At 40.7% G+C, this 20,937-nt stretch overlaps 1 protein-coding gene across 1 annotated transcript; it reads left to right on the top strand.

Annotated features, from left to right (window-relative positions):
- The first annotated feature begins 2,763 nt into the window (after positions 1-2,763).
- Positions 2,764-15,305, top strand: gnmt (glycine N-methyltransferase). Its single transcript, XM_035800778.2, has 6 exons — positions 2,764-3,166; positions 5,578-5,705; positions 7,284-7,397; positions 11,115-11,257; positions 14,499-14,617; positions 14,991-15,305. The coding sequence occupies exons 1-6, from the start codon at positions 2,958-2,960 to the stop codon at positions 15,160-15,162; spliced, it is 885 nt and encodes a 294-aa protein (XP_035656671.1). The 5' UTR covers positions 2,764-2,957; the 3' UTR covers positions 15,163-15,305.
- The last annotated feature ends 5,632 nt before the right edge of the window (positions 15,306-20,937 follow it).

Raw genomic sequence — 20,937 nt, 5'->3', positions numbered from 1 at the left:
TCTGGAAGGTTCTCCCATCTCCACAGAGGAACTCTGGAGCTCTGTCAGAGTGACCATCGAGTTCTTGGTCACCTCCCTGACCAAGGCCCTTCTCCCCCAAATGCTCAGTTTGGCCGGGTGGCCAGCTCTATGAAGAATCTTGGTGCTTCTGTAGCCGGTGCTATACTGCACCGCTGTAACTCTGCGTTGTGTGTGGTTGATTGAGACTATAAACGTGGACTTTGGAGATCAGGTAGTTTTAATCAAGCAGAACTGACTCTCTGCATCCTGCATCTGCATCCAAAAGCAAATAAAAAATTTGTAGAGCCCATATGTTCTGAGAATCGTCGCCTCTTTCTACAACAGATGCACAATAGGAGGGACTGGGATCATTCGAGGAGCTAGCCATCGTTCACACATACAATAGCCTGCTAATACCTTAGCTAGCTATTAACCACATGTTGAATTCAGAATGTTGATATCATCCTAAAAAGTACAATTACAAGTGCATCTTAACAATAGCATCCTCTTATGAGTAACCTCAAAATATATATGAACAAAACACTGTGTGTATGACTTTGTACTTAAAAAGAATCAAACTTTTCTGAAGACAGAAAAAGAGTGCCTACCTCTCTTAGTGCATCAAAATGATTTGAGCACGAGCACACCGGGCAAAACGTAAGTACACACTCCCCTTCTCCCAGGATGCAGGCATGCATAACAAATCAACACAACATATTGATTATATGAACCTGGTGAAATTCACATAGTACTTTAACAACTGTTACACTTCCAACTTCTTCCATTTAAGAATGATGGAAGAAGAAAAATAAAATATGACACTTCTCTATTTTCTCAATAACATTCAAATCAGCATTGAAAAAAGGCGAAAGTTCAAGTTTGTTCCACTTGAGCGAGTCTGACCACAAGTCATTGACCACTATGATGACACACCAAATGTGTTTGATGGATCGCGGGAAAAGAGCAGGAATAGGCTTTTGTGGGCTACAGTCCAAGCTATATCTTCCAATTGTGCGACAGCTGTCAGCATCCAAAGATTATCCAATTTGTGGTGTAGTCTATGGCGATACAGATATCACTTATTATTGATATCTACATAGCGCATTGATGTGAATCTCACTGCTGCTCTTTAATTTAGCTATTTGCGCCTTACGGATTGTGGTTGTTGTGGATGGCTGTTCACAAATGTAAATGTGTATTTGAACCCAATAATGGTTGAATTCAGGAAGTTTAAGATGCCTATCAATCATTGTTTTTGAAGCCAGTGGACAGCCAGTGAAGAATGCGCTCTTGCAAAAGATCCATAGTGCGGATCCCAGCCTACGTAATAAAAGTGGGAATTTTATTGCTCAATCTAATTCATGCTGGAAAAAAATACATAGGTCAATGGAGACATGCTCAAATTTGCACACGTTGATAGACTTAAAGGGGCAATCTGAGGTTGCTACATCAATTTTTGGACTATATATATATATATATATATATATATATTTGGACCCCAGGAACATATTAGGAAGAGTAGCTGCTGCCTTGGCAGCAGCTAATGGGGATCCCTATTAAATACAAATACAAATATTAATGTAAAGATGTAATTTAATCATATTATATGTAGTAGAAAGTTATGGGTTAGAAGAAGCCTACATAACCAACCCATAAAGTACCATTTAACATCCATATATGGCCAGCTATGTAAACTTTAACATTGATTTATTCTGCAATAGATGTCATTCAATTGGTAACATACATTTGTGTCTTCTAATGCCTCTTGTTAGGGGGAAAGTCATCTAAAAGTAACTGAATGTAATCAGATACGTTACTGAGTTTGAGTAATCCAAAAGGTACATTACAGAAACAAATTTTGGACAGGTAACTAGTAACGGATTACATTTAGAAAGTAACCTACCCAAACCTTTACCCTGGCCTGGATAGTACCGGATCTGCCTGAACCAGAGGGTGGAGGGTCTGTGGTGAAGTCTACTGGCCAATCAGCATAGGAGGTGTCTACTTTCCTACAGCCAGTTGGGTGTGTCGAGAACCTGCCCCATAAACAATTTAATGTTGTGCTGTAAATTTTTGCAGACTAATAAAAAAACATCAAATAGACAAATGGTGTAATTGAAAACGTTTGATAGTGGTTAGGCCTACATAGTTGGTGTATTGTGGACTTTGAAAAACTACTTTGTAGCATCAGTTCTTGATTACAATTGTATTGATAATTGCTTATAACTATAATAGGCTACAAATAAATGTTTCACTCAAATGTTTCACTTAAATTCAGCCTTAACCACACATTTCATTCAGCGCCGTCAACATCTGTTTTACTTTCATACAACTGATGAAATACTAGATTTAGGGCGGAGAATTTTGATCCATGTTTCATCACCTCATACGATTGAGGGAGTTTTATTAACCTGTGCCGCAGTGCACCGGGATATGGCCCGCGATATGAACAGTGGTGAGTGAGGAGCGCATCTTCAAATCGAACAGTAATCTGAGCCACTTAGGCAAAATTATGTTTCCTTCATAAAATCTCTTTTCCATAAAATATATCTTCACATTTTCAAACTTGTTTTCATTAAGGCAGATAAACCCTTTTTTATCAAAATAATTACTTTTTGCATTTGAAAATAGAATGCAATCAATGCTAACCCGCTTTACCAGCAGATGCCCGGACATTAATTGAACTCCTCAATGTTGACGTGAGGACTACGCCGTGTCCAATCAGAAAGAAGGCGTGAGTATACAGGCGTCTCATTGGGCTAAAGTTTCGCTTCCAGTTTATCTCTAGCAAGTATAAATAATAATAACACCGTTAAGATTTAGGTGGAGAAAGGCTAGACAAATAAAAATACGGATATCAATATATAATACGTGCCTCACTATTTTCATAAATATTCCATTAGTCTAGAATTTGATAGTTCTGCACAAAGTAGCAGTGTGATCCCTGAAGATACAGAATGTCAGTCGACAGTGTGTTTCGGACGCGTTCTCTCGGCGTTGCTTCCGTGGGGCTTCCTGATCAATATGCCGACGGAAAAGCAGCAAAGGTGTGGCAGCTGTACATCGGAGACACGCGGAGTAGAACGGAAGAATACAAAAGCTGGGTGGTGTCCCTGCTAAAACAGCACGGTGTGCAAAGGATACTGGATGTTGCCTGCGGCACAGGGTAGGCATGTCGCCGATACAGCTAGTATTTCTTAACTGTACGTTTATCCGTACACAACAGCTTGTGGGCCCTCGTAGGCCACTGCAAACATCCCTATAATAAGCACATAACACATCGAGATCTAAACCAACCTGTCATATTTACGTGTGGTTCGTATTGCTTGTAACATCGTCTCTTTAGTGTCTAGCGTTTGGCTAGGCCTTGATTGCAGTTGCTGAAATATTCCATTAGTTACCACCTGCTTTTTACGCTTCCACAAAATAAACGTCGTGTGTATTGGCTAGATAGGACCGCCTTCAACGAATGAAAAGCTAATTTATTCTGCGGGAATGTAGGCATATTTAAGGAAATCTGCTCAGCGTTGAGAACTGCAATTTACGAATTTCACCCAAATGAACCTTTCCCACATTTCCTCAACACTGGATTTGTTTTGGATATGGATTAGCTCAAAAGACTGAATGGAACCCAATGTGGCAAATTTATTTCCCTAGATAATACCAACACATGCTCAGTTGCAAACTGCTGCTATTGGGTCACTTCAGAAAGCAGGGTATACATGTTTACATACCTTGATACCTACTAGTGCTCACTATCATAACCCTATCAGCAGTTTTGGGATTGCACCTTTAAGGCATAAAGTGTACATTTTGATTTATTATAGTAAATTGGTGTATTTTTTTTTCTTACACAATATGGACCAACTTATGTTTGTTTTCATTATGGGTCCCTATTCAGGGCATAGTATACAGAATTATAGGCACTACCTGCACGTTTAAGTTATGAAACATAACTCTTAAGACTAACGGATGTTCTCCAAAATAACCAAAAAGCAACAGCAGGTTGCCGTCCACTGCAGTTACTTTAGCTCCTTTTAGCTGTACCGCTTCAATGCTTGTGAAACATTTTGCCACATACCAAATGTTCACTCATGCAGGGGTAAAATGTGGAGCTGTTTTCAGATTGGCTGGGCAGATGGCGTGACTCACACCCATGAAAAAAGTACATGTTGCACGTTGGAATAGGCTGTCCAGCACATCAAGTTGGAAGAGTCCAAGGAATATCCCATCTAAACCTTCTGTAAGGGTGTGTACTGGGAAAAAGTGACTCAGTGCTTTGCACCAATTTTGGTCTGATAGTGGTGTGTTTTGACTGGTTTTCCTCCACACGGATAGTGTGTATCTGTTTTTGGAGGTCAAATAATCTAGGAAGCTGCTAGTCATCAACATGTTTTTCCAAACATTGTAAACTTCTTTCATCCAGCATTCTGTTATGTCGCCATTGTTGGAGAGACCATAGATTCTTGGGAACAAAGGCATATTTCATTGGCAAAGACGTGATCGTCAATGCAAAAGCCTACATAAGTGTCAGGGTTGTATATAGTATCCATGATTTAGTAAGTAGATGAATTGGAAAAGATTTTGACTGGCTAAGTTCAGACAATGTGTTAACCTAATCATTGTATCATTGCTACACTTCATATCCGGTTGGTTTGTACAGTAGTCACTATCTGGTGTACTCTTCTACTGAGCTAATTTGAGTTATGGCCCTAACATGTGTCCTAATTCACATAGCAAACCGTGTGGTAGTTGTAGAATTATCCTAATTTCCAAGGAGAAATCCATGGTTATATTGAACATCCTGCAGAGTAGTGCAGTAGACCTTTTGAGTTTGGCAAGTGTGCCCTGGTATCTCCCAAAGTAAACATGGCTGGTGGAACTGGATTATTTCGGAGTGTCCGTGCTATATCCTATTTGGGGCTTTTGGAATGTTCTGCCATAGCAAACCATCTAGTTGTTTTGTCATTTGATCTACATTTGATCTACTTATATACTCTTGCTCTCTGAGTACTAAATCCCTCTTCTCAACCAATGATACAGTGTGACTAATTTAACTGCCAATGCTGTTTCGATTTGTGTCGCAATGGTCTACTATGGAAATAATTGGCACACAGACTGCCAGCTCAGCAAAAGCTTGAGCACAGGTCCACCCCATTCACAAATGTTTCTATAGTGTGTTCGCTGTCCACTAAAATGTATGAGCATTGGCTTTAACAAACCTGTTGCATGTGTCACTGTACATATTGGTAATAATTTGTATGGTGTTTTATCCATTTTTTATCAACCAGACTGTTTGCCTTTAACCTTAGCAACACACTGAATTGAGTGACACACCCAACAAAAGCAGTGATAGTTTAGCTTAGGACCATTTAGGGACTGGGTAGCTGACGCTAGCTTAGTTTAGCACAAAGCTAGGCAACTTTGTATAGGCCTGTGGTTTTGTTACTGCCATGTTACTGAATGTTTATCGTTATGTGTTTCTACAACAATTTCCACACCTGAACTTTTCCTTGACGGTTAGATAAGCAAATAATTAGTTCAAAACCCAACACCAATGGTTTTGATTTATTGCAGCGTGGACTCCATCATGTTGGTTGAGGAAGGATTTAAGATGACGAGCGTGGACGCCAGCGACAAAATGCTCAAATACGCGCTGAAGGAAAGGTGGGAGAGAAGAAAAGAGAGTGCCTTTGACCAGTGGGGTGAGTAGTGATGGTGTGTCTGACTGATTCAAATCTGCTTCTCCTGTGCGCAACAATGCTTTGTTAGGCATGCACATTTCGGTCAATTTTGCTGCCGCCTGACTGACTAACTAACCTTCATTTAACCGGTCAACAACAGTAACATGGTTTCCAAACAGTAAAATGATGTGACCAACAGAAAATACTATTAGAGATCTGTATATAATGATGAGATGCTTAAGTTTCCGCCCTAACAATGGGAGTCGGCCCAAGGTAGGAGGGTAGGCGACAAGTTTATGCCCAAAATAATATGGGTTTGTTTTGGACAGATTTTGGCGAGAGTGAAACTTCTCGCTTTGCCTCTTCCTTTCTGATACTAAGTATGCATACAAGGACTGGACATTTTTCATTAAGAGCTTAATGGAAACATGCAACAATAGCAAGCCTATCGTCTCACTGTTCAAAAGGCTATATATAGCCTATTATTGAACATGCAAGTCCTGTAATGAAGCAGCTAATAAAATGTCATTTTCAAACATTTGCCAAAAGGCAATTTGTGTAGAACGCCGTCGTTCTTAACCTAATACGAGCAGTTGTGACCAAGATTAAAATCTCAGTTAACTCGGAAAGGGGGAATCTAAAAGCGAGAACTATAATGCGTTGTGGTTATGACTAGGATTGTGCCTTTTGGCTTCTGGACAACGAAAGAAAAATTGGTATGTAGAACAGGTGAGAAACGTTGTTAAAGGCACGAGGAAGTCTTATAAAATAATTGCGTCCACATTTCTACGGGTGGATTTTCGCAAGGTAAGACATGCCTCATCATTTGAAGTAAAGTAAAACATTCAGGTTTCAAACAACTCTACTACTTCAAGATCACATTGCAAGGTGGTGGGTGACACTTTGAAAGTCAACGGTAGGCAGGCTTATATCCTATACACCTGAATGGTGATTGGGAGGTGCGCTTTAATTCAGAGTTCAGAAATGAACATGTCTCCTTTTTAATCGCGGTCGCAAGTTAACACGTGATTGCGTTTAGAATCGTATATGGCCTCTTATTTTATTGTGTTAATTTATAATTTTAAAGCAGTGCAGTTCAAGAAAGAGTTGAGTTCTTTCACGGTAAGGTGAAAGACACCTGTTGTATTCAGTGCATGTGACAAAGTTTAATTTGAGAATTGTTATTTGTTGTGTAATAACTAGGCTTACAAAAACAGGTTTTACTCCAGTAGCCTACAGACTTTTTGGGGAGCTACTCTTGTGCTGTCTGACAGGTGGTAGACTCTGTATGCTGTGGGTGTGTGATGATAAGCTGCATGATGACTAACAAATACACACGCTGCAGTTTAACTCCACACAATTATGCAAATGACCCTATAGACCAATAAGTATGACCGGTAAAATGTATTTTTGGCCGTTAACTGATTAACGGTTCGCCGTTAACATCTCTATTTGTTAGCCTGCTGAGCTAAAGCTTAGCTCACAATTCCTCAGCTTTCCTAATTGGTATTAAACTAGGAGGGAAGATGTCAAAGAAAATACTCTAGACCTAAATATAATTTCTTAATTTTGTTCCTCTTTTTCCTTACCCTCCTCCAGTGATCGAAGAGGCCAACTGGCTGACGCTTACAGAAGATGTGCAGAAGCCAGGGAATGGGTTTGATGCAGTCATCTGCCTGGGAAACTCCTTCGCTCACTTGCCAGACTTCAAAGGTGAGTGAGGGGCAGGCAGCCAGTATTGTCATTACCTAACTGATTTTGGACTCACAAGTAACTTATTTGTGCACTCTTTGAAGTTCTTGGTACTTTATTATTGTGCCTTCTCTGTGTTGGGCTGGAACGAAAGCCTGCACGTTGTGTAGCTTTGCAGGACCGGGATGATGTCTGACCTTGCAAGTAATAATTGATAGTTCCGTTATAACAGTATAAGTGCTAGTAACAGTATACAAGTAATGCACTCCCCACACATACGACATGCAGAGATGAGTCATCTCTTTTTTTTTTAAAACACCTCTTCAAGAAAGCCTATAGCCTATGGTCCATGTTTGACTCTCTCTACCCTTCCTTCAGTGCCATAACAGTTTCTTATGTTCCCCCCAAACCCTTACCCTAAACGAGGTCCGTTTCCTATTCCCAAACCTACCGCCTAAACCTAATACCTTACCATAAACTGGGTTTGTATCCTATACCCAACCCCTCCCTATTTTTATCTGTCCTGTATTGTCTTGCCCTTTGATTTTAAATTGTACTTTTGATAATGGCACTGGAGGTGATGTCTGTTTTACGGGCTCCTAACCAACTGCTATTTTTATTTAATTTTTTTCACACTGTTTGTAACTAATTTTGTACATAATGTTGCTGCTACCGTCCTATGACCGAAAAGAGCTTCTGGACATCAGAACAGTCATTACTCACCTCAAACTGGAACAAGACTTTTTCTTTAATGAGTCTGACGCAAAGGATAACCTGCTTTGGCAAGATCAGGCCCAAATACCTGTCATCCACGTGAAGAAAAGACAGAGAAAAGGGGAGGATGGTCGGATGCTTTCACCGGCGAGTTAAACCACTGATGTCTAATATTAAAGAAGTCTCGAGGCATTGCTCGCCTGAGGTAGATTACCTCATGATAAGCTGTAGACCACACCATCTACCAAGAGTTCTCATCTATATTATTCGTAGCCATTTACTTACCGCCACAAACAGATGCTGGCACTCATGAGCTGTATAAGGCCATAAGCAAACAAACATCTATTTTACCTCATTTCTACCAGCATGTCACGTATGTAACTAGAAGAAAAAAAACTCTAGACCGCCTTTACTCCACACAGAGATGCATACAAAGGGCTCCCTCGCCCTCCATTTGGCAAATCTGACCATAATTCTATCCTCCTGATTCCTGCTTTAGTTTTTGCTTGTAAGCAGGAAGTACCAGTGGTCAGATGACGTGGATTCTACGCTACAGGACTGTTTGCTAGCGCAGGCTGGCTTCATCAATAAGTGCATCGACGACGACGTCCCCACAGTGACTGTACATGCATATCCCAACCAGAAGCCATGGATTACAGGCAACATCCGCACCGAGCTAAAGGATAGAGCTGCCGCTTTCAAGGAGCGGGACACTATTCTGGATGCTTATAAGAAATCCCGCTCTGCTCTCAGACCAACCATCAAACAGGCAAAGCATCAGTACAGGACTAAGATTGAATACTACTACACCGGCTCTAATGCTCGACTGATGTGGCAGGGCTTGCAAACTATTACGGACTACAAAGACAAACCCAGTGACGCAAGCCTACCAGACAAGCTAAATGCCTTCTAATGCTCGCTTCGAGGCAAGAAACACTGAAGTATGAATGAGCTCACCAGCTGTTCCCGGACGACTGTGATCACGCTCTCCGTAGCCAATGTGAGCAAGAACTTTAAACAGGTCAACATTCACAAGGCCGCGGTGCCAGATGCATTACCAGGACTTATTCTCAAAGCATGCGTGGACCAACTGACATTTTCCACTGAGTCTGTAATACATGCATGTTTCGAATAGACCACCATAGTCCCTGTGCCCAAGAAAGCGAAGATAACCTGCCAAAATTATTACCCCCCCGTGGCACTCACGTTGGTAGCCATGAAGTGCTTTGAAGGGCCAGTCATGGCTCACCTTAACACCATCATGCTGGATTTTTTTGTTGTTGATTTGATGCACTTGTTTTTGGATTTTATGGAGACCTACTTTTAATGTAAGATGTCCTTGAGTGTCTTGAAAGATTATATATATATATATATACATACATGCATACATATACATACATATACATACATACACACACACAGGTCAAAAAAATAAAGGGAACAGTAAAATGACACATCCTAGATCTGAATGAATGAAATATTCATATTCAATACTTTTTTTCTTTACATAGTTGAATGTGCTGACAACAAAATCACACAAACTATCAATGGAAATCAAATTTATCAACCCATGGAGGTCTGGATTTGGAGTCACACACAAAATTAAAGTGGAAAACCACACTACAGGCTGATCCAACTTTGATGTAATGTCCTTAAAACAAGTCAAAATGAGGCTCAGTCGTGTGTGTGTGTGTGTGTGTGGCCTCCACGTGCCTGTATGACCTCCCTACAACGCCTGGGCATGCTCCTGATGAGGTGGTGGATGGTCTCCTGAGGGATCTCCTCCCAGACCTGGACGCATCTGCCAACTCCTGGACAGTCTGTGGTGCAACGTGGCGTTGGTGGATGGAGCGATACATGATGTCCCAGATGTGCTCAATTGGATTCAGGTCTGGGGAACGGGCGGGCCAGTCCATAGCATCAATGCCTTCCTCTTGCAGGAACTGCTGACACACTCCAGCCACATGAGGTCAAGCATTGTCTTGCTTTAGGAGGAACCCAGGGCCAACCGCACCAGCATATGGTCTCATCTGAGGATCTCATCTCGGTACCTAATGGAGGTCAGGCTACCTCTGGCGAGTACATGGAGGGCTGTGCGGCCCCCCAAAGAAATGCCACCCCACACCATGACTGACCCACCGCCAAACCGGTCATGCTGGAGGATGTTGCAGGTAGCAGAACGTTCTCCACGGCGTCTCCAGACTCTGTCACGTGCTCAGTGTGAACCTGCTTTCATCTGTGAAGAGCACAGTGGCGAATTTGCCAATCTTGGTGTTCTCTGACAAATGCCAAACGTCCTGCACGGTGTTGGGCTGTAAGCACAACCCCCACCTGTGGACGTCGGGCCCTCGTACCACCCTCATGGAGTCTGTTTCTGACCGTTTGAGCAGACACATGCACATTTGTGGCCTGCTGGAGGTCATTTTGCAGGGCTCTGGCAGTGCTCCTCCTTGCACAAAGTCGAAGGTAGTGGTCCTGCTGCTGGGTTGTTGCCCTCCTACGGCCTCCTCCACATCTCCTGATATACTGGCCTGTCTCCTGGTAGCGCCTCCATGCTCTGGACACTATGCTGACAGACACAGGAAACCTTCTTGCCACAGCTCACATTGATGTTCCATCCTGGATGAGCTGCACTACCTGAGCCACTTGTGGGTTGTAGACTCCGTCTCATGCTACCACTAGAGTGAAAGCACCGCCAGCATTCAAAAGTGACCAAAACATCAGCCAGGAAGCATAGGAACTGAGAAGTGGTCTGTGGTTACCACCTGCAGAACCACTCCTTTATTGGGGGTGTCTTGCTAATTGCCTATAATTTCCACCTGCTGTCTATTCCATTTGTACAACAGCATGTGCTTAGGAAGCATGTGTTGCTTCCTAAGTGGACAGTTTGATTTGACTTGGAGTTACATTGTGTTGTTTAAGTGTTCCCTTTATTTTTTTGAGCAGTGTGTATATATATTTTTTGGCAGTAATAGTATATTGATTGTTTTGTGGTTAAGATGTATTGATGTTTGTCTATCCCAGGGGACCAGAGTGATCAGAAGTTAGCCCTGCAGAATATTGCCAGCATGGTGAGACCAGGGGGCATCCTAATCATTGACCACCGTAACTACGACTATATTCTGGAGACAGGCAGAGCGCCCCAGGGCAAGAACATCTACTACAAGGTACTAAATAAAAACAAACGTTTGAGAAACGTTGCATTCACATACGTATTGTAGTATCAGCAGTGATTGTCAATCCATCTGATTATCATATTAGTTTGTCGCTCTGTCCTGACCAACCATTCCGTTCTTCCATCTAATCTATGTATCAAGTTACCTACCCTTTTTAGTTAATTTGTCATTTTGGGAGGGGATGACATGTATCACCGTCAAGGTGAAAAATCTGTTTGTGCCCTTGAGCAAAGCACTTAACCCTAATTTGCTCCAGGAGTGCTGTACTACTATGGCTGACCCTGTAAAACCACACGTTTCACTGAACCTATCCGGTGTGTGCGGGCAGCGATTGGTTGAAGAGTTTTACTAGCATTTAAAAGCAGTTGAAGGCCATTGAAGGAGTGTTGTATGGCATTGAAGCTCGTCTGAAGGTTTGTTAATTGTCCAAAGATGGGCCAGAAGTATACAGATGGGTGTTGTCTGTGTAGAGGTGCATCATAGAATCACCAGCAGCAGCGACCTCATTGATGTATACAGAGAAGAGTCGGCCCGAGAATTTAACCCTGTGGCACCCCATGGACTGCCAGAAGTCCAAACAGGCCCTCCGATTTGACACACTGAACTCTATCAGAGAAGATAGATGAACCAGGTGAGGCAGTCATTTGAGACACCAAGGCTGTGGAGTCTGCTGATAAGAATGTGATGATTGACAGAGTCGAGCCTTTGCCAGGTCGATGAAGACTTATCTTTTTGAGCGTTTGAGACAATCAGCGTTTGAGACGATCCTTGTGACAATATATGGGGTGGTATATAAAAGATAGCCCGATTTTATTTATTTTTAATCTAAAAAAAAAAATAAAAAAAAAAGTCCATATTATGCCGTGAACAGCTTAAGTAAGCAAAGGGAAATTATCATTACATTAAGACATGAAGGTCAGTCAATTCATTTCAAAGACTTTGAAAGTTTCTTCAAGTGCAGTTGCAACTGGCTCTCATGAGGACCGCCACAGGATAGGAAGACCGAGTCACCGCTGGTGCAGAGGATAAGTTGCATCTCGGCTTTCAGCCCAAATAAATTCTTCAAAGTTCAAGTAACAGACACATCTCAATATCAACTGTTCAGAAGAGACTGTGAATCAGGCCTTCATGGTCGAACTACTGCAAAGAAACCACCAGTAAAGGACACCAATAAGAAGAGACTTGCTTGGGCCAAGAAACATGAGCAGTGGCCACTTAGACCAGTGGAAATCTGTCCTTTGGTCTGATGAGTCCAAATGTTAGATTTTTGGTTCCAACAACCGTGTGTGAGATGCAGAGTAGGTGAACGGATGATCTCCCCATGTGTGGTTCCCACCGCGAATCATGGAGGATGAGGTGTGATGTTGTCAGAGTGCTTTTCTTGTGACACTAATTTAGAATTCAAGGCACACTTAACCAGCATGGCTACCACAGCATTCTGCAGTGATACGCTGTCCCATCTGGCTTGAGCATTGTGGGGACTATCTTTTGTTTTTCAACAGGACAATGACCCAACACACCTCCAGGCTGTGTAAGGGCTATTTGACCAATGAGAGTGATGGAGTGCCTCAACCCAATTGAGATGGTTTGGGATGAGTTGGACCGCAGATTGAAGGAAAAGCAGCCAACGAGTGCTCCGCATATGTGGGAAGTCGTTCAAGATGGTTGGAAAAGCATTCCAGGTGAAGCTGGTGGAGAGGATGACAGCTTGGCATTAAGGCAAAGGGTGCTTACTTTGAAGAATCTCAAATATGTTTTGATTTGTTTAACACTTTTCTGGTTACCACATGATTCCATGTGTTATTTCATTTTTATATCACTATTCTATAATTTAGAAAAGAGTAAAAATAAAGAAAAACCCTTGAATGAGTAGGTATGTCCAAATCTTTGACTGGTACTGTGTGTATGTATATTGACCGCATGTCAAGGGGAAACAATAATAATCACAAGAGTGATACTAAAGCTGCAATATTCCAAGGGAATCTATCTGTAAACTTTCACTCCCTTCAAAATAAACATCTCTTGGAATAGTTCCCAAGGTAAAGTGCTATTGCACCACTTACGCAATCACTAGCCCAAATTGCCATTCTGATTTTAACACAGTTTATGCCGAGCCTTGTTGCGCAGGAAAATATCAAATATGAGGAAATGTTACTTAGTTTTTCATGAGAATTATGAAGTGCGAGAAACTGAAGCTGTCTGATTTTAAAAGGTAAAAAGTGTTTGGTCGGTGAAAGCCTATGTCTGCGGTTCTCAACCTTGGATACTAGTACCCCTGGGGGTTACCTGGCCTATCCACAGGATGTACTTCAAGAATCATAAATGCCTCTGCATCAGTTGCACATATTTTATTTAACTAGGCAAGTCAGTGAAGAACTAATTCTTATTTAACAATGACGGCCTAGCTCGGCGAAACCCTAACCCGGACGATGCTGAGCCAATTGTGCGCCGCCCTATGGGACTCCCAATCACGGCCGGGTTGTGATACAGCCTGGGATGCAGTGCCTTAAACCGCTTTGCCACTCTGGATCACATGAGGGGGTACTGGGGGTTGAGTAACCTTAAAGTATGCTGAGAACCACTGGCCTATGTGGGAGTGCTGTCAGTGCATTTACTGTCATTCGGACACAGTAATTTATGGGGATGCTATTCCTGCCAAAACTGGCCAGCAGCTGAGCTTTCGGCATAAATCTCCCAAAAGCCTGTCGGATATTGTGTTCTTTGCAAAGAAAACAATTTCAGAGAGTCCAGGAAAGTAGATGCAGATTTTATTGAACTCGATGCCCTGATAGAAGTAGACTGGGATCTACAATTATATTTATTTCTTAGGCCTGCTTAAAAATGTAAGCACTTGCTTTCAAAGTTACTCACTCGTTCTTAAAGTCTGGTAAAGTGCAGCCTATGAATACGGCCAGGTAAACAGTCCTTAAGCAAATTCCCCCCACTTATGGAAATAGCTTCCTTATTTTTACGTGTTTAGTTATCAGTACCACCTTGCTATCAACACTTTGTTTATGCCCCTATATTGGCCACTGAAGGGTTACAGTTGTCTTCTGTACTATTTTACACCAATATACTGTAGTCATAATAAAATGTAATGAGTTCTCTTACATGCTAGTGTTTGCATCCATGCCTCGGTATTATGCTGTATGCATGTCCTTATCCGTACTGTTTTGTGGCTAACCACCGTGTGTGTGTGTGTGTGTGTGTGTGTGTGTCTGTCATTTTTCAGAGTGATCTTACTCAGGACATCACCACCTCTGTGCTGTGGGTCGACAACAAGCCTCACATGATCACCCTGGACTACACTGTACAGGTGCCAGAGGGCCCACAGAGTTCCCCCGAACTTAGGTACAACTACTTATATCATTAAGATGTATTCATAATGCATTGTAAAACTTGTCATGAGCACATTAAGATGCGGTCAAATATATTGACAACCTTACACCTTTGCAATGGAGCGCAATGTTCTGTTTTCTCTTTTCAAAACATGTTGAATGGCTATTTTTTACTTGTAAAAGTTTACTTGTAACATACCACGTGAGATAAATCGCCCAGTAAACGAGATCACTTGCCTCCAACCAAATTCATAATTTAGTCCAGTATTATTTTACATTGAAGTTTAAAATCTTAAGTTCATTTTATATTTGTTAATTTAGTTCTTGTTGGCTAGGAGAGTAAGTGTGATCCCCCATTTTTATGCCTCGTGTCTGTGTTCCCGCAGCAAATTCCGCCTGTCCTATTACCCTCACCGTATTGACAACTTCAAAGAGATCCTGACGGGAGCCTTCCACGGGAAGTGTGAGCACAGTGTCTACGGCGACTTCAAGACCTACACCCCCGGCCAGAGCCAGGCCCCCTGCTACTTCATCCACGTGGTCAAGAAGACCGCTTAGGGAACCCACAGAACTTTCCCACGACTTTGTATCTCAACCCTCATTATTTCTCCCTACACTTTCTGTCATGTCTCTTCTGCTGACCCTTCTGTTCAAACCGCCTCTTCTCCCTTTCTGAACCAAAACAAACCTGAGCCCAAATGCCCATATTCATGCTGTTCGATCCCTTGGTCTTTCAGGGGCTTTTAACTCTCAGGCAACGCAAGAGACGAGACACTCAACAGCTTTCTTGAGTGATGTGGAAGCATCTACCAACCATGCTTGGTAGTATTTTGTCAGCCGGTGATTGTCGAGCAAATAACTGCCGGTCTCACCGTAATTTACAATTAATTAACATAAACACGTTTAGCATCTCCTGGCTTCCACACATAGCCTACAAGCCACTGATGCAGACCTTTTGGAACATCTACATTTAATCACAACGAATAAATACATTTAATATAGCCTACACCATCACAATAAATCCATTATTTATTTTAGACCAGTCTAAAGAAACATATGAAGAAAATGTAGTCTTTTTCAGATGAACAGAATAGCATACTCTGAGTTGTCCTTGTTAGACTCTGATCTGGCTACGCCAAATGGCTGTGGGCTACACTAGTTCATTTAGCAGATAAGTTTCTTAGAATTCTGTGGCATTATTTTATAGTATGAAAACATTTGAACGTGGCTGAATAAAATAGAAAGTATATTTTCTCTAAACCGTTACCGAGAGAGTGCACACATGCGGCTATTCTGTGTTGAGCGGTTAACAAAGAAACAGGTTCTCCTAAATGCTTAATTTAGTTATTTATGCAACTTTAGTTGTGATATGTTTAGATTTTAGGCTGCATGAAGAGACTAATGATTTGTTTAAAGTCTCATGAAATCCAAGAGCTCTGCTTTGTTTCTTATGCAGGCTGCACACACTTCATCAGTCTCTTATTCACAATTTGACAAGCACTTGATTATTCTCACCAGGCCTTGAATTTCCTAACGGCATCCCCCTTGTGTGGCCGTAATGCCATTTTAAAACAAATCCTGCCATTTGCGGCCAATGTGGCCGTTGTGCCTGATTTATAATTCTCCTGGCAGTCGTGCTCTGACGCACCTCTTACTCACATGGCTCTCTGATATCTCAATTATTATTAGCCAATGCCCGTTATGTGATCGGGTCCTTCTCACATGCGTCTCAGCCCCAAAGTAGGCTACAAGTGAAGACGGACACATCAGAGGGGCTTATTGAAGATGTAAAATAGACAGTTTAAACTTTTTGTCAGCCAACAAGATGAGTAGGCCTAACGAACAGCAAACGCACTAGCCTAAGTAGATCTCCCATAGGACAAAAGTTGATCTATTCTATTGGTCAACTTGTCCTTCTGTGCAAGATAAATATTCCAAACATACTCTGGGACAGTTGTGGGATGTGAAAGATCACGAATTAATACAACCACTCGCATCAAAAAAACTTTAAAAGCAATGAGGCTGACGCAACAGATCTGAACATTAATCTTAATCTTGTTAGGCTACTTCACATTTGTAAGTGCAGCAATTCTCACACTGCAGTAGGCTATAGGTGTGAATGTTCCAAAATGCAATCCATAAGCAGGAAAACACTTCTCAAATGTGACCGCAAATGTGATTTATGCATGTAATGCATTATATAAAGGTGTATTTTTATGGTGAAAATGATCTTCACCAAACTCGCGTACGTGCTGCCTATGTATGCCAGTTAGGCTCCACACCGGTTGTAAAGCAGATTTAATGTGCTTAATTTTAAGATGTTATTTGGCCACTTTAGTTATGATTACAAACCTTTTTGATTAGGTTTGTATCATGAAGTAATTTTTAAAAAGGATGTGCTCTTTCTTGCCTTACTGCACACATTCACAAGTGATAGGCTAATATTTTAACCCATCAGACTGTTCTTAATTTAATCCTGTCTTTTACATATACTAAATAATGTGTGTGAAATGAGTTTTGATTTAGAATGTACCATTCTCATGCTCCTGTCTCGGGACAGGGGCAGGGGGAAAAAATACATGTCATCTATGAACTTAAATGGCGAGTGGAGGACTCTTTTTCTCACGGTTCATTTTCATGCCAGCCAGGTAGGATATACTCCTGTTGTAAAGTGAAGCAATGTGCTTAATATTGGGAATGTTGAGAAATAAATATATTAGGCAGAGCCTCTAGAAAGCTGATGAGATCCTCTTTTTAGGCAATTGCGTAGCCTAAAGAAATGTTGTGCAACATGGGCTCATGTAGCGTTTGATTAGATTTTCGAACATATTTGCATTGTCAGAGTGATTAGAGGGACAATAGAGTGCTTATTACCAGGCAGTTAGCAAGTTTAGTAGGCTACTAACGATCAGCAGCACTCAGAGTTTGGAGAAGCCTAGTTACCATGACTAAAGGGTCACATGGAATTTGACTGCGGTCAGAGGCAGGTGTGGCGGTAATACGGTCACCCGTAACAGCCCTACTTGGGAGCTATCGCTCAAAGGCATGAGCCTTCGGTTTATAGCGAATGCATCTGAGTCCCATTGTTAAAGTTGCACTCATTGTAAGTCCCTCATTGCAAAAGCTTAGAGCACCATCTGTCACACTTTTCTCCCCTAATGATTACAACGATCATCCTTTCAAGCACACATGACTGTAAGTCGCTTTGGATAAAAGCGTCTGCTAAATGGCATATATTATTATTATTATAAAGTTCTGTATTCAGACTTCAGTCATTTGGCATTGCTCCACACACAGGTCAGAAGACCGTTGCATGAGTGAAGGCATGCATGGTGGACATGGTTAGGTTTTGCAATGCTGTGCTCACCTGAAATCGACTTCATTTTCTGTGGGACTGGGGAATGACTTGCACGATAAACCTAGTGAAGTAACAAGTCTCTACTGGAACTGAATTAACAATAGCTTTCTTTTCACCGATTTTGTTTTCATCTGAGTTATTTGCATATGTATGTTTGGAAAAACTTTGTCCACAAATTCCTCGTTGAAATTGGACTGCTTTTCCCACCTCTGATTTTTTTTGCCCCAGGAATTTGGAGTGTACTGTGAAAAGGTTCAACCCAGGTTCAATCAAAAAGGCCTCTCTTTGTGTCTCAGATATTAATTTTAAAACTTTAATCGGCTTGTTGGTCAGCCAAAAACAGTTTGTACTTTTAGGGTATTTTGAGGAATGCGCTTAGACTCCTACACAAGGAAAGTGTTGTAGACACAGCACTGTGAGCTGATAAACCAAAATAAGGATCTATGTCCCCCCCTGCTGGTTGAGTATAATACAAATGATTTAAAGAGTAACTTCATTCAATGTTACAATGGGCATTGAAGTTTTACAGTACTAAAGACAGTATAACTATCGGCTAATTACTTTAACTTTTGTATAGACTTCTTTGATCCAAGTTTTATTCCACGTTAGTCGCCTTTGTAAAATCCAGGGATTATTCAAATGGTATGATTGAATGATTTGGCCATAAGTGACCCCTTGCAAGGTACTGAAATGTTTTTTTTCCACTGACATTTGAGCTTGCTCTACTCGCAAAGAAATGCTTTACTTCATGAATATATTTTCATGATCCAAAGATTTGATTGTTCTAATGACGGCACACTTGCTTAATTTTTATTAATATTTCACTCTCAACTCTGAATATGGTTCATCTTAACTTTCCTCAAAGAAGATTAGACATTATTCATAAAAATTGGTCATAACAAACCAAAATGGGACATTTCAAATGTCATGCATCACAACTGCCATTTTTATTTTATTTTTTTAGCTTGTGAATAAAATAAGTGTAATTGTAAATACGTAACATCATTATGTTGAATATTAAACATAACATTTTATTGAATTGTCCAACCCTTTTGGCCAAATTTGAATTGTTCAGAATTTGGAAGCATTTTGTCATTTTAAGACAGTGATTTAACAATTCAGTTTGTAAAATTTGTACGTTTTGGTAGTGATAATTATTATTATTATTATTAAATAATGAGCTGCAGGACAACAATGGAACATTCTATTTGGTTATGGTATTGGTAAATTCTGAAATGTTTCGTCGCCTAATCACAACCTAATGGTTATCCTGCAGATTTTAAACGATCTAATAGGCAATGGCTAAAGCATTAGTAAAATGCAGAAGGCAAGGTGAAGCAAAGAGCACATGGGGTTGATTTGAGTTTAGTGAGTTTGCTGAGAAGTTAGTAAGGTTTAAGTGGTTAGAATGAACATATTTTTAGGCTTTGATTGTATTTGTGACTGTATAAATACAAAAATATCTTTCCTTGCAGAGAAGTTTTTAAACAGTCTTACTCTGTCAAGCCTTAGTACAACAAAATGTTTTTTTCCTTATGTGATTATTGGAATTGTTTTATTGGACTGGAATACAAAAGCTTTTAAGGAATAAAGTGTCCTTATATATTTATTGTGTGTGTGTAAAAGTGCTTGAATAATTGATGTCAGTTTATCATTGATACAAAAATCGCAAAGTGGACCGATTTATGGTTAGTCCTGGGCCAGATTTCCCACATGATGGTTTTTACTATGGATCATATCCATGCAACGCTAACATAATTGATATAACATGATTTGACATTCAGAATATAAATGCCCTCTTTAATAAGCCTAGCACTATTCTGTTTAGTTGTACCCTTGCCAATCATAACCCAACAATTGCAGTTAATACTCCTTTGTTTATGTTCATGGACTGTCAGTCCTGGCCTCCATAGCAGTCTATGAATATTGAGAGGCTATGACGATGTAGCTTATTCTGTTACGAACTAGCATGGCCGCTATTGGGCTGAATTGTGGCTTCTACACAGATAGTGACTATATGTTCATCTGTTTTAGTGCAACAATTGTTATTTTAATTGTCTGATGTCAACAATCACTTAATTTTTTTTTTTTTTTAATCAACATTTTAATAGGTTCTGGGGAAACGGGGCTTTGGTCCTCCAGTCTGTCAAGCATATCCCACTGGGAACAGTATGTAATTTCAACATGGACAATTGAGTAATATTTATTTGAGACCTTGATCAATGAGATGACAACATATTCACCCACTCACAAAGGCAGGCAAATGTGTCATCACTATGTTTTCAACATGTAAAAGCACAACCAAATTCCAATGGAAAAACAATGTCTGAATTTTTAAGTGGTCACCTAAAGTTCAAAATGGGAATACACTGGCAGATTTTTGGTTTATTTATACAATTTTAATATATTTTCACTGTGCATTCTCATATCACAACCTTATGACCTGGATTGCAGTTGAGATTACAATGTCATTTGAGATTCTGGGCAGATTTATATCAATTGTGAAGATCTTCACAGACCTATCTTAAGCATGCCCACTTTCTATGATTACATTTTATAATTCCACATCCATGGCCAACTTGAGGTTACTATAACTCGTTTTAAGAATTGTCATTCTGCCCCCCTGAACAAGGCAGTTAACCCACTGTTCCCCGGTCGGCTGTCATTGTAAATAAGAATTTGTTCTGAACTGACTTCCCTAATTAAAGGTTAAAACATTTTATTTTAAGGTAGAAGAAAAAACATTACCTTGGTTTGTAAGAGGCTATTTACTCGAGTTACAAAAGTAATATTGAATTGCATTTAGTTGATAACACAACCAAATATCAACATTTTTAAAGATATCTACTGCTTGGAGCCACTGGCTTAATCTTTTTTTTTTGCTTTCATTTTTGGTTGAGTTGGGGATGTAAATCCAACATACAGCACCATTTGTTAACCTAAGTGGAGCTCTCAATTATTCTTACTATAGTGCA

This window comes from Oncorhynchus keta, chromosome 2, assembly GCF_023373465.1.
Source record: "Oncorhynchus keta strain PuntledgeMale-10-30-2019 chromosome 2, Oket_V2, whole genome shotgun sequence".
NCBI lineage: Eukaryota > Metazoa > Chordata > Actinopteri > Salmoniformes > Salmonidae > Oncorhynchus > Oncorhynchus keta.
This window is presented reverse-complemented; position numbering and strand designations above follow the sequence as displayed.